This window comes from Parathielavia appendiculata (genome assembly GCF_033297405.1).
Source record: "Parathielavia appendiculata strain CBS 731.68 unplaced genomic scaffold N657scaffold_27, whole genome shotgun sequence".
Lineage (NCBI taxonomy): Eukaryota > Fungi > Ascomycota > Sordariomycetes > Sordariales > Chaetomiaceae > Parathielavia > Parathielavia appendiculata.
This window is the reverse complement of record NW_026944246.1, coordinates 119,601-132,676: the sequence shown is the minus strand read 5'-3', so window position 1 is coordinate 132,676 and position 13,076 is coordinate 119,601. Positions and strand designations below refer to the sequence as shown.

The window sequence follows — 13,076 nt, the reverse complement described above, 5'->3', positions numbered from 1 at the left end:
CGTTTCCGAAATCCAGGAAACCGCCTTAACTGGATCCGTTTTTGGCTTCCCAGCGCAGCCACACATACATAAGATGGCGCCGCTCGCGCTTCCCGTCATTCCCGCCTCGTCGGCCGTTGTCGTTAGAGTCGGCGGCGTTGCCTTCTGCACTCAACGCCATCGCCATGCCAGCACGTCGCCCGCCGCAGCCGCTCACGGAAGACCGGCATTACAATGCGCATTTCGTCCGGCGCTTCACCCAACGAGAAGCTGAGAAGCAAATTACGAAACGGCCAGCAGCTTATACGGCCGAGCAGCGCGCAGCTCTCCGCAAGCAGCTTGAGGACACCAAGTTCCTTACGCCCGACTATGCCGACAAGACCAAGATCAACATCGCCGGTTTGCTGCGAAAATGGAAGAGGTAAACCGTCACCTCCCTTCCTGTTCTGCCCATTTTCTTTGCTGATGAATCTCGAGATACTGCGAGTTCGCTAAGCTACCGGGAACCTGGCGAGAGGTGATGCAGAAAGCAAACCGAGCGATGGCGATGGATTTCCTCGAATATCTTTGTCAAACATGCAGGATCGGGTCGTGGGCTTCGTCCTGGGAGTACTTCCGTCAGTACAAGCAGCTGTATGCCAGTGCCACGGGCCGCTATATGGACAGGAACGACAGTAAAGAAGTCAAAAAGGTACATCCCCAGGCCCTCGTACACCGACGCAATAGCTAACACGTCTTGCAAGTGGCACGATGCCATTTTGGTCCCGAGGTACGGCCTGCAAGCACCATGCACCCGTGGAAAGGACGTCGCAAACGCAGACACTTTGCTGGTCCTGCAGACGTTCAATATCAAGTACGACACCGGCATCTTCTCTCGGGAGAGGCACCGTATCCAGTTGTTGGGGTGCTACCTCGGCCTTGCCTTCACCGGGGCCAGGCCGGCCGAGTTTGTGGACGGCGAGAGAAAGAGCGGCAAGGATGGGTGTCTTGAGGAGCTCTTCCCCCGGCACGCTATTGGGAGTGTCCCTAGCGACGAAGACAAGGCGCCCGATGAGCATTCCAGGCTGCTGGAAGAGATGATGTCGCAAGAGTACGAGAGCCGTGGACGCCCAAAGGCGCTCTGTTACGAGGACATTCAGCTGATGGTCGTACGCCACCCGGAAACCGGCGAGGACGTCCTAGCTATGGCCATCCGGCTTGCGCACCACAAAGGGGCGGACAACAAGCCGAAGCCGTAAGTGATCACCCACTTATCTCTGTCGTCTTGGAGCTAACAATATTCCCTCCAGGACCATCTTCTTCTTTACACCCACTAGGAGGTTGATCTTCTGTTTCATAAGCGTCATCGTCAGCCTAGCAGTCCACGACGGCGCGTTTGCTGCGTCGAAGTTCACTAGCGTTAGAGAAGTCTTTCAGCACAAGAACCGGGGACCAGTCAAGTGTACTCCCTTTCGCTGGAAGGAGGAATGGCTCAAGCGGCCGGTTTTCCGTCGACTTGACGACTCCATTGCTGAGAAGGACTCCGACGAGTCCAGTTCGGAAAACGCATCAGACAGCTCAACTACCTCAAAGTATCAACCTCTCCCATACCAGAAGCTGTTAGACGACATGACGCGGCAATCGCTCGACGCTGGAGAAGAAAGAGCGATTGAACCGAAGGCCTGGCGTAGGGGGGCAGCCAACGCGGCAAACGGTATGTCCTTCTTATCCCTAGAGTAGCTTTGTTTAACGGCAAACAGGCAATGCCTCTGATGCTGTCCGCGATCAGATGATGCGTCACGACCCCAAGTGGGCTACTTTCAACAGCGCATACATCAACGAAAAGGTCGGGTTCCACCTTCAGAACGCGTTCCTCGAGGAGCCGACCGAAGACAGCCTTCTTGCAATGCTCTCGCATATCGGCCACATGCGTGATCCCCGCGCAAGGAAGGATATGGTTCCCGATCAGGTTTGGGACATGATGCCGCCCGATCCGGAGATTGAGGCACTGAAGTCAGAGAGGGCACAGCTCAAAGGCAGCCAGTACCGGGTCAAAGGCACAGAAAACGAGGACCGGATTCGAGAACTTACCAGGTTGATCGCGAGCAAGGAGGCGCAGCGGAAGAAAAATATACGACGAGCTTACCGAGAAGATTACTTCTACAACCGTCCGACCTGGGACATCGAGGCCGACGAGAGCGAGGACGAGTATGTTGAGCCGGCTGTCGACCTACAGCTACCTGAGCGCGCTGAGCTCGCCCAAATCCTCTGCAACCAGCCGGACAACTTAAGCTCCATTGGGCTGCTCGAACTCCGCATCCAGGCTGCTGAGCTCATGGTCGTCTTGTGCGACAAACGAGAGACCAGAAAGAGGGACCGCATCCGGCAGAGGGCACGGACCGAGGTTGCAGTGAAGGAGGAGTCTCCCGAGCCGGACCCCTTTCCACTTCTAATGGACAGGAAGCAATGCCCACTCTGCATCGGGGATGAAACCCTATCCTTTGACGAAAGAACATTCAAGTACTGTCGACCAGCGGTGATGTACGACCATTTCGATAGGAAGCACGCGCGGCAGCTAGGTGGCGTGAAACAGATGTCGTGTCACCACCCGAAGTGCAGCGAGGAGGCATTAAAGTTTAAGCACTTGAACCATTTCAAGAACCACGTAGAAAGGGTCCACGGCGTTAAACTACGGGCCTGAGTGTATTTAGTTAACATATGAAGGTTTTTTGCAAATTTGGTCAAGAATATGACGCATTGCCATCTTTAGGTTATATGCCTTCCTATCCGTGTAGTCGTAGATGGCTCTCCCAAGCTAACTACGGCGGTGTCCGTGGCTTACCGGCGAAAGAGTAGGTGGAGTGGGATAGCAGCTCGAGGCAATGATAGTGGGACAAAAGGGTCATCTTAAGGCGGTGAGACTGTGTTGGGAAGTGCGAAGCCAAAGCGCCAAATCAAGACCGAGGAACGCATCACCGCCTTCCTATTGCGCGTAAGACATATTTACACCGCTCCCCACCCCTTGCACACCACTGTGAACACCGCCTCCCGTATTAGCCATGCTTACCACGTGAAGCACCGCCTAACCCATACGGGCGGTCCCCCTCAATCTGTAATGTCATGTCATGTAATGGTCCCAGGTGAACCTGGTATACTCCAAGCTCCGGCGATGCTCCGGCGATGTCCAGGCTGACCGGAGAAGGAGTAGGTGGAGTGAGATGCAGCTTGAGAATCATCTCAGGGCGGTGACATTGTGCTGGATGCACGAAGCCAAAGCGCCAAATCAAGACCGGGGACCACGTCACCGCCTTCCTATTATTGCATCTAAGATATGTACACCGCTCCCCACCCCAGCACACCACTGTGACGACCGCCTTCTATATTAGCCATGCTCACCGCCTGAGACACCACCCAGCCCATATAGGCGTTTCCCCTCCACATCCATGATGTCATGTAATGAAAAGAATGTGACGGCATCTGTGCCGCTCATTTTGGTGGATTCCGCCTCCGAGGTAGGTGGGAGATGTGCCAGAAATTGTCGCTGATATGCCCGGTGGGCCCAAGACGCTCGGCAGTAAGCCACACATGATGTACTGCGCCTGTACCGCCCAATGTACCTTGGAGTCCCCGCTCATGTACTGTACCTTACCTGACCACATCTCTCAGGCCCCAGCGCTAAAATTCAGAACCCCGCCTGCAGTTTATTTTTCGATTTCTGACACTTAAAAAACGGCCACTTCACTCGGTCGTGAAGTGCCGTGCTCGCACTCGCTCTGCGCCGGCATGGGCTTGCTCTCACTCTCTCTCTTCGGCTCAGCTTCTACCATATTCAAGCGTCTGTCACAGCCATAGTAACGCTATGGGTCACCACCGGCGTTCATTTGAGAATGTCTCTGATTCAGACTTCTCGCCCAGCGACGATGGCGACTTGTTTGACACCGACGAAAACCACGGAGTTGACTCAACTGAAGCGACGGACTTGGACCTGGATAACTTGGATCCGGATGATAGTGATTCAGATTTGAGTGGTGAGGACTTCGACATTGACGACCAAGTTCAGCTCTATCGTGGCAATGTGCATCCACCGGAGTATTACAGCCGAGGGATAAAAGAGCCGGCTCAGAGAGATCCCTACTCACGCTACGCTCCCAAAACAAAGCTGCGCCTCATTGAGGTCGAGGAACAGTGGGGCCAGTATGTAGCCTACAGAGCTGTTGTTTGAAGCATTTTTGACAATGACGATCTCTAGGTTCTGCACCGAAGTTCGCTTGGGCGATCCTCGAAAAGTCTTCGAGGGTGTGTCGATTCCCACCCTAGAAAAATTTCTTGAATAAACAATATGTCAGAAACTCGGCAAGAAGGGTAGGAAGAAGCAGGAACGAAGTCGAGCGGCGCTCTTAACACGAGGTGGAAGAATTTGCAGATTGTGTATAAGGTGGCGATGAGAAAGAAGTTTGATACACATATTTATAACGAAATGCAAGAGGTAGGTCGTCCGAGCCTTGCAACGCTGGATGCCGTGCTAACTCCTACAGGTACTGCAACGCCTAGTCGTGAAACACGGACTACGCACCACGAGGCGAAGGAATCGGTTCATGACAGTTGAGACACTCAAGGACCAGATCGAAACGACGTTGAGCACTACAAAGAAGTCATTTGACCTTGGCGAGCTCCGCATCTATGCCGTACTTTTCCTCCTCCTCCTCTCTCCCGGTGGCTCTCGCCCAGAGTCCATCTTGCTGCTCCGATATGGAGATATCAGAGTCACCCTCGCGAGGGACCCCGAGGGCGGACCACACAATCTTATGATTAAGTTCACTCCGGAATTCACCAAGACATACCTTGGTGCTAAGGAATCGTAAGTACATGCTGATTTTTGCTGGTTTACGCTCGATGTTTACGCTACTCTAGTGTCACTTTCACCGTGCCTGAAGGCATTTTCCACCGGTCCTTACTCCTCAGCCCTCATGTCTTCCTCCTAGCGCTATTATTCCGTCACAAAGCGTTCCTAGCGCCCCACTTGACCTCCCCAGAGGGAATAGAGAAACTGGACATCTACCCGGGAGAGAATGAATTACCTATACCTCTTCGAAGCGACTTGAACGACATATATATATTTCGCAAAGCTATAAAAACCGCGACGGGCTACCAAATATCCTTAAACGAGGGTAACGAGCGTATAACATACGCCACGATGTCCGGGTGGATCAAAGCGATCGGTGAAATTTTGGGAATCGAATATACCGTGATCGCTTATAGCCTGCGCTACGGCACAGGCAATAAGCTTGACCAGAGCCGTCTGTTCTAACCCCTTCCTTCAGGCAAGTCACTCTAGCTAACCTTTCGCGCCACAGCCAATATCAGTGACGCGCTGAAGAACTTGTGCCTAGGGCACGCCAACTCCGTTCCGTTCCAAAGACACTACCTCGCACGAGAGATTTGCGCCGACACCTACGCAATCGTCCTGGGAGAACGCCCGCAGCAGGCGCTGATAACGCAATCTTGTGGAATCGCGCATTCGATCAGTAAGCGGCGGCCCATTAGCCTGACACCTGAGCAGGTAGCATCTATCAGTACCGATCCTCGAATCAGGGACATGAAGCAGAAGTTACAGAAAATGCCTATGAGTTCCAAAGAGCGCATACGCGCCCTTCGCAAAATCAAAAATGCAAAGCAGAGGATGAAGAATGCTCTTCTGAGGAAGATCAGGGAGGAGTGGACCACGCAGCAGGCCGTTGACGACATCAATCGCCAACTTCGTGGCGAAGGGTTCGCCCCGCAGCTGACAGAGTTTCCCTACCCGCCTCAGCATCCAGCTCAGAAGCGATTGGTCGCGGCGATCACGGCTCCGGCTGAGCAGACACTCGAGAATCAGTACAGGCGGAGAAACAAGGCCATTCACGCAATCATTGCGTACTGCTCTGTGGAGGAGGGGCGCAGCCCATGCCGTACCAGCACTGTGGCAACGAAATCTACGAAACGTCTCGAGGAACCTAAAGCAGGTAGTCCTCTATACGCTGCCGCGTTGTCCGTTTTCGTGCGGGACGAAAAGGAGCGGCCAAGAAGGTGCTTCATTTGCATCGGAAAGGCGATGTCGCTGGCACCGGATGATCCTAATGTGGAAAAACTCATCGACGAGTTCTATACTTCTAGCGACTTGTCCAAACACTTCCGCCGGCGTCACTTGTCTAATCTGCGGGACAGCGACGAGATTGAGTGCCAGGTTTGTTGCATCCCACTAGACAACAAGATGCATTTGCAGAACCATGCACTCCGAATACACGGCACTGTGTCCTGAAATTGGCACGGTAGCCACGGAAAGTATAGTACTCCAAAGTATCGTTAATGGCAGGGCGTCCGCTGACCATTTTCAGAAACGGAATCGCACAAATTTGGGCAGCCGGCAGGTGTTTTGTCAGGAAAAATGTGAGGTTGATCGTGTTGCTGTGCAGCCTGTCGGCAACGGCAAGAGAACACGCAAGGGATGCTCGGAAATATGGGATCAGATAGCACTATACGACAGACTACACATGATGACTATTGAAGAATCCCTAAACATAGCATAATGCAGAAGTACTGGTACGCTGACGCTACTGCTACCCTGAAGCATTAATCGTCTCCGAAGAGCCCGTGTTACCGTCCTGCTCCTGCCACTCTTTCAGAAAAAAGAGAGTAGAGAGTGTGTCTGGAGGATCTCGGCCTAGTACTTGCTGCTGGTGATAGAAGTAGGTCTTACAGTTGGTAGAGTCTGTTGTAATATACATGCTGTAAGCGCCGGTTGAGCAAAGATGCGGGAAAGGAAAGATCGAGAGAAATCATAAAGTTAAAGGGACACTGATAAACAACATAGTAGGGAGCGAGGTGGTGATGATCAAGATATTACGCGCAGACCACTGGGGCAACCATAGCCGTGAACAGCTGCCGGGCCGCGAGCGGAGACAAGATTCTGAGGCGCTTCAACTCCATCGCTGCGTCGAGCCCTTTGGAGGCAATCCTTGCAATGTGTTCCCTGTATCTGAGCTTGGTGTCCATGACCACCCCAGGGACCTTGACGTGTCCTGGGCTCAATAGCTTGGGCCTTGAAGATGAAGGGCTTTGAGTCCGCCTTGAACGCCTTGCGGGTGAAGTGGGCGACGGCCGTCTTTTCTCCTTCAAATGTCGCTCCGCTTCTCCTCTTCCAGTCCAATGCATCGCTAATGATAGTTTCGATGCCCTTGCGAGTACTCTTTGCTGTTGGACCCGCGACCCAGGCCGTGAAATCATCAATGAAGCCATCGCCTCCCCGTTACTATCAATCTGTCGGGGCGCGGCTCGGTCGTTTGGGGAGGGTGGGCGGTCGGCCACCTCGGCCACTGTCTCGGGTTGCGCCACCGCCGCGGTCCCTTGGCAGGGCGGCTCACTTCCAAAAAAGCCGATCTTCCCTTAAATGAAGCAGACGAGTACTCTTGGCTTTCGCCGAATTCGCTTCTAACAAGTGTTGAGTCGCCTCCTGACAGGTCCGGCATGTGTCGCTGAGGCATCGATGCATTGCGGACGTGAACGGTGTGGAGTCATCGCGCAACAACAGACCCACTTGGATGGTGGCCATACCACCAATCAAGTGGGTCAGCCATACAAAACCTCTGAAGGCTGGAAGGCTTCAGAAGCGGGCAAGACCACAGGGGCGTAGATGACGGCATTCAGTGCTTAGTCAAATGGGTATAGCTTCATCCCGGAGGGGCTTGCTAGACCATATTTGTACAGGAGGTCGGCCAAGGTTCACCAAAGCGCCCCTTGGATCCAGTCCGTGACAAGCGGGAGGCAAGGCGATGAACCAGCAAGCAAGGCGGTGAGCAATCCGCGGAGCAGGACGGTGTGGGCAAGGCGGTGTGGGTAAGGCGGTGTAGGTAAAGGCGGTGTGAGTAAGGCGGTATGGGCAGGCGGGTGGGGCTAAGGCGGTGAGCTAGACACTCTGGGCTAAGGCGGTCGTTTAGGCGGTGAGTGGGCGGTAAAACAAAATACTCGTAGGCCAATGGCCTGGAGCAGCCAAATTCGGCACAGATGCAGGGTCGAAGAAGCCACCGCCTCTTCGCACCTTACCGCCTTCCGAAACAGGCACATGAAATGATGTTAGTTATAGGGTCGGATACGCAGTTCTTGGCATGCGGAAAGCGCTCCGTCAAACACTGCCAAGTTTTTTGTGGCTTTGTTGACGTGCGAGAGCAGCTGGCAGAACGCAGGGAGAAGAACAATGTCCCTTAAATCTGTTCAGAAGGGCAGAATGGCCAGTCTCGCCCTCGCGGACTCAACTGGGGGGGTGGTGTTGGAAAGTCGTGGCACTTGAAACTCGGAAGTTCGGATGCGGATGCCCTCCTGTTAGATCGACAGGCGATCAGGGAGATGGAGCTAAGTGTAACGGGCTTGGCCCGTAAAGGCCTCGGCAAACTCTCGGCCAAGACTCCAGAGGAAAACCTCAAGATTCGGTGGACTTCCATCTTGTTCGACGTCGACGCACAGGCCAAGGATGTCGAAGGATAAGACGGCAAGTGTCCCTGCATGATCTTTCACTCTTTCTTTCTTTTCTCTTCATTCGAGACAAACTCGTAGAGTCGTCACCAGTTAGTTGCAATATACTCCTGGGACCGTTACATTAAGCGAATGTAAGGGGTAACCAAGTACCGGGTAACGAGCTATCTTATAGAGTCTGGATGGCTCCCACACGGTTTAGAGTAAGAGCTTCAATGGAACACTTCTACATCTGCTCGAAAAAGGATCCCATTGTTGTAAGTTCCGATCTGTGTGATAACCGTGGAATCGTGGCTCTTGGACTTCCAACACTTCCATCCAGCCATCATTAGGAAAGCCTTAGACTGGGAGAGGAGGAGCGGTGCAACCTTCGAGGCAGAAAAGACAGAAGTCATACATTTCACCCACAAAGCAACAAGACTAACGCTTAGCCATTCGTAATCAAGGAACAGACTATCGAACCTGAGGATCACGTCAAGATCCTCGGAGTGGTCATGGATGCGAAGCTGAAGTATAGAGAACACATATAAAGAGTCGACGCAGCATTGCCAGGCAAACACACAACGCAGCTCTATAACAGCCTGATATAGAAGGAAGCCAGTAAACTCGCTCAATTTAAGAATAGGTATCGCAAGACTCAATATCTACCTCCATCGAAATGAGGCAGCCCCGTTAGAGTAGTACGCATGTAGACAAGCAGCAGAGATAGTAGAATACTTCCTCTTCCGATATAGACAATTGTCACGGGTCGTGACAGTGTGAGGTTCATGTGCGCAACTCCTGGTTCGACTGGACAGTTCGAACCACGGTCCCTCTTTTGAGGGTGTTACGCAGTGGTCAGTTGCGCCCCATCCGTGACACAATGGACAGCGTACCGAACAGAGCTGCTCCAGTGTACATACACCCACAAGAGCAATATTTCCTTCTGTCTAGGAAGGAAATCACCATCGGATAGCAAAGACTGGTCTCCAAACCCGGAGGCCGTTCGGGCAACGATACAATTCGCAATGACCACGGGCCGACTTGACGCAAACCACCGCAGGCTGACTAAAACACCTAAGCGACCACCCACCACCCTCCACCACCGAACCCACATTCATCACCTCGTGCCACGGACAGCAGGCACCGCTTAAACTACCGAGAATAGGACGTTGAACACTTGGAGAATCGCCTTCAAGTCAGCCTACAAACACCCCAACTAACCTACGAGAATTCGAAGAAAAAAGGTAGGAGAGGAGCATACGAGGTAGAATGGACTTTGCATGGGCTTTAAGGAGATCAAGGCATATCTTGGGAAATGTATGGTTAAATTGGTATTAGTTGCCCTTTTCGGGTTAACGCAGCGTCGCACTCGCTCCTCGCGGGTTTTGCAAAGGATTGCATCTAAGAGCCACAAGCCGCTCCCATCCGCAGTGCGCAGAGCCACAGACCAACCTCGCGCCCCTCTCCACATGCGCTGCGGTTGGTGCGATCGCCCACAGCAGCATCAAACAGAAGGGCCAGAATCGGCTAGCCTCGTCCCGACAGTTGGAAGCGGCGGAATCTGGCTGCCCGCATTGGTCCATCCATCACAAGAGAGTTCCCAAGGCACAGGCGGCGCGTAAAAGCCCGCAATGTTCCGGGGTCTTTGGACCAGGTCCACCTTCGAACCCCACCACAGCAGCGGATCGCGATCTGACGGACCGAGACGCACGTTCCCTTCCGCGGCGAATGCGACATTTCTTCGGCCGGCGGCCGAAAGTCGCTGCACCCGGGCCGACCGCTGAGCACGACCGGCCTCAACGATCGGTTGCGGGGAGTTCGTCCTCGATCGAGACCTTCCCGTCAGGCATCAAACTGTTTCACAACCCGGAACACGCTATCGTCGAGTAGGTATATTTCCACTCCAAGTTACTGTAACACAACCGCTGATGATCACCCGCCAGCATCGTTTTCGTCCACGGCCTAACTGGCGATCGCGAGAAAACGTGGACCGCCCGGGACGCGTCCGACCCATGGCCTAAGGTCCTCCTCCCGTCCGAGCTCCCGACCGCGCGCGTGCTCACGTTCGGATACGATGCATATGTGGCAGATTGGCGAGGAGTGGTGGCGCAGAACAGAGATTGGAAACTATGCGTGGAATCTGCTCACGTCTCTTGCGACGTACCGAGAGAGGGACGAAACGGTATTGTCTCCCGCGGGCTTGCGTGGTGGCCGGTTGCACTGACGGGCGTAGAACAAGCGACCTATCGTTTTCGTTTGGGCTTGTTTGCGAGGATGTATGGTACACACTCTGACATTTGATGGAGCGCGCTAAAAATGGTGGCAGGCCTTAGCGACATCGAGACAGCGGCCGGAGGAGCACCTCCAGAACATCCTTCAATCGACCCGAGGAATCGCCTTCCTCGGAACGCCGCACCACGGGGCGGGTCTGGCCAGATGGGCTGAGCTCCTGTCCCGTCATATCGGCCTCGTCAAGCAGACAAACACCGAGATTGTGGCAGTCCTCCGACGCGAGTCCGAAGTGCTCGCGCGGATTCAGGACGGCTTTCATACGATGGTCAAGGCACGCAGCAGGGAGGGCCAAGGGCAGATCGATATCACTTGCTTCTTTGAGGAGCTCCCTCTGCCTGGCGTTGGCCAGGTAGGCTCATAAAGCTTGGTTTCATAGTGGTTGGCTAACTACTGGCACAGGTGGTGCCGCAGCACTCAGCAATTCTCCCGGGATACATCCCGATTGGCATCCACAGCAATCATATGGACATGGCCAGATTTGTCTCTGCGGACGACCCCGGGTTCACGGCTGTCTGCGGGGAGCTCCGCCGGTGGATCAAGCAAATAGACACGTCGGAAAGACGTCACCGGGAACCACCGGCCTCGGACCATACCGGAAGGTCAGGAGATGGACAGGATGGATGCACGAGCTCAGCCGCACGATGTAGGTAGCACCACCGTACCGCTCATAGGTCAGGCTAAGCAGAATAGTTCTCGTGCCGTACACTAGCAATCCAGACTTTGTTGGGCGTTCCGACATCCTCGAACTGCTGAAGAGCCAACTCGGTCATGGGCAGCCTTTGACAGGCGGTGCTTCGCAGCCGAGAGCGTGTCTCCATGGTTTGGGCGGCATTGGGTATTGATGGTCGTTCCCGCTTTTGGTATAGTATGCTAATCGGCGCTAGGAAAACGCAGATTGCGCTGGCGTACGCGTTCTGGCTGCGGGAGACGCACCCGGACGTGTCGGTCTTCTGGGTCCACGCAAGCAGCGCCGAGCGGTTCCGCCAAGCGTATGGTTTTCTCGCACAAGAATGCCAAGTCCCGGGCTATGATGACCCCAAGACCGACGTGCTGCAGTTGGTGAAGAGGTGGTTGGAGCGGAAGGATTGCGGCCGGTGACTCATGGTGGTCGATAATGCCGATGACACGCAGCTTTTCTTCGGCCAGCAAGGGGGATCCGAGAACGGCAGTGCATCCAGCCACGAGGGGAGCCTTGGGCGGTACCTTCCCGAGTGTGACGGGCACCACGGCAAGGTCTGGTCAGCCTGCACATACATATGATATTGCACGAAGAGAGCAAGACTACCTATCTAGCGTGTGGGCATGCGACCATGTCTTATGCAGATGCTGGCCCAGTGCAGGTTCGGTGCAGAGGTCCGGGACATGGCATATACATGACGTACGCATACGTGGCCTGCGTGGCCAGATCCATTGCTCGGATCCGTGGCCCGGATACAGGAACAGGAATCCTGTGACACCGAGTGCTCGCACGGCGCCATTCTTATTACAACCAGGAACAAGCAGACGGGCTTGAAGCTGACTAAGGGAAAGCACGCGATCGAAATCGGCAGGATGGATGACGACGAGACGGCCCAGCTGCTTCGTGCACGGCTTGGCGGAATCGACGCCGCTTCCGACGAATCCTCGGCGCTTTCTTCTCGGCTGGAGCACCTACCGCTGGCGCTCGTTCAGGCGGCGGCGTTCATCCAAGAGAACAGCATCACGATCGGCGAGTACCTTCGGCTCTTGGATAAGAGCGAGCAGAGCGTCATCGATCTGCTGAGCGAGGAATTTGAGACAGACGGGAGAGACTCGGAGACTCCTCGTGCGGTGGCTGAGACGTGGATTCTCTCGTTCGAGCAGATCCAGCGGCAGAATGTCTTTGCGGGTGAGCTCCTCTCGCTCATGAGCCTCTTCGACCGGCAGGACGTCCCGTTGGAATTCCTATCCCACTACGGCAAGCAGCAGGGCCAAGAGCAAAGAGGGGAAGTACAACTCACGAAGGCGCTAGGCGTTCTCAAAGCGTTCTGTTTTGTTGTTGAGGACAGGGACCGTAGGTTCGATATGCACCGCCTTGTGCAATTGGTCACGCAAAGGTGGCTCGACAGGAAGGGGACGATGGGGCGATTCGCGGAACAGGCGCTCTCGGTGGTGTCGCAGGCTTACCCATACGGCAGCTATGAGCACCGGGCGATATGTAGCGCATTGCTTCCGCATGTGCATGCGGTGCTGAGACTTGTAAGCACTGGGTCGAAGGACGAGAGGCTGGCAAGGGCATCCCTTCTCCACTGTGCAGCCGGATTCTTCTCCTACCAAGGTCAATGGACTGAGGCGGAGAAGTTCCAGTTACAGGCGAGAGG

The 13,076-nt window shown here is 54.5% G+C and overlaps 4 protein-coding genes across 4 annotated transcripts in view; all 4 read left to right on the top strand.

The window, feature by feature from the left end:
* The first annotated feature begins 21 nt into the window (after positions 1-21).
* On the top strand, positions 22-2,727 carry N657DRAFT_650219 (uncharacterized protein). Its single transcript, XM_062793889.1, has 5 exons — positions 22-400; positions 457-670; positions 723-1,213; positions 1,269-1,672; positions 1,719-2,727. The coding sequence occupies exons 1-5, from the start codon at positions 165-167 to the stop codon at positions 2,657-2,659; spliced, it is 2,286 nt and encodes a 761-aa protein (XP_062643173.1). The 5' UTR covers positions 22-164; the 3' UTR covers positions 2,660-2,727.
* Positions 2,728-3,623: 896 nt separating this feature from the next.
* Positions 3,624-6,543, top strand: N657DRAFT_666666 (C2H2 finger domain-containing protein). The gene is made up of 7 exons (XM_062795352.1): positions 3,624-4,152; positions 4,208-4,254; positions 4,335-4,444; positions 4,494-4,816; positions 4,870-5,255; positions 5,313-6,279; positions 6,333-6,543. Exons 1-6 carry the CDS (start codon positions 3,818-3,820, stop codon positions 6,254-6,256), a joined length of 2,145 nt encoding a protein of 714 aa, XP_062643172.1. The 5' UTR covers positions 3,624-3,817; the 3' UTR covers positions 6,257-6,279; positions 6,333-6,543.
* A 4,399-nt stretch (positions 6,544-10,942) lies between these two features.
* Positions 10,943-11,835, top strand: N657DRAFT_650215 (uncharacterized protein; the record flags this gene model as incomplete). The annotated part of the gene is made up of 4 exons (XM_062793888.1): positions 10,943-11,086; positions 11,137-11,380; positions 11,428-11,572; positions 11,622-11,835. The coding sequence occupies exons 1-4, from the start codon at positions 11,000-11,002 to the stop codon at positions 11,833-11,835; spliced, it is 690 nt and encodes a 229-aa protein (XP_062643171.1). The 5' UTR covers positions 10,943-10,999.
* A 227-nt stretch (positions 11,836-12,062) lies between these two features.
* Positions 12,063-13,076, top strand: part of N657DRAFT_258419 (uncharacterized protein) — a 1,714-nt gene continuing 700 nt past the window's right edge. The window contains exon 1 of the mRNA XM_062786478.1: positions 12,063-13,076. This exon is cut by the window's right edge and continues 17 nt beyond it. Coding sequence (XP_062643170.1) covers positions 12,289-13,076 — 788 coding nt within the window. The 5' untranslated portion in view covers positions 12,063-12,288.

What these genes read in the sequence shown, in the direction of transcription:
- N657DRAFT_650219 (XM_062793889.1), top strand. Translation starts at nt 165, where the DNA reads ATGCCAGCACGTCGCCCGCCGCAGCCGCTCACGGAAGACCGGCATTAC. An exon ending in TTGCTGCGAAAATGGAAGAG is followed by an intron (nt 401 to 456) that starts GTAAACCGTCAC and finishes ATGAATCTCGAG; the next exon opens with ATACTGCGAGTTCGCTAAGC. An exon ending in GGCAGCCAACGCGGCAAACG is followed by an intron (nt 1,673 to 1,718) that starts GTATGTCCTTCT and finishes AACGGCAAACAG; the next exon opens with GCAATGCCTCTGATGCTGTC.
- N657DRAFT_666666 (XM_062795352.1), top strand. Translation starts at nt 3,818, where the DNA reads ATGGGTCACCACCGGCGTTCATTTGAGAATGTCTCTGATTCAGACTTC. An exon ending in GTCGAGGAACAGTGGGGCCA is followed by an intron (nt 4,153 to 4,207) that starts GTATGTAGCCTA and finishes GACGATCTCTAG; the next exon opens with GTTCTGCACCGAAGTTCGCT. An exon ending in TCCTCGAAAAGTCTTCGAGG is followed by an intron (nt 4,255 to 4,334) that starts GTGTGTCGATTC and finishes AGGAAGAAGCAG; the next exon opens with GAACGAAGTCGAGCGGCGCT.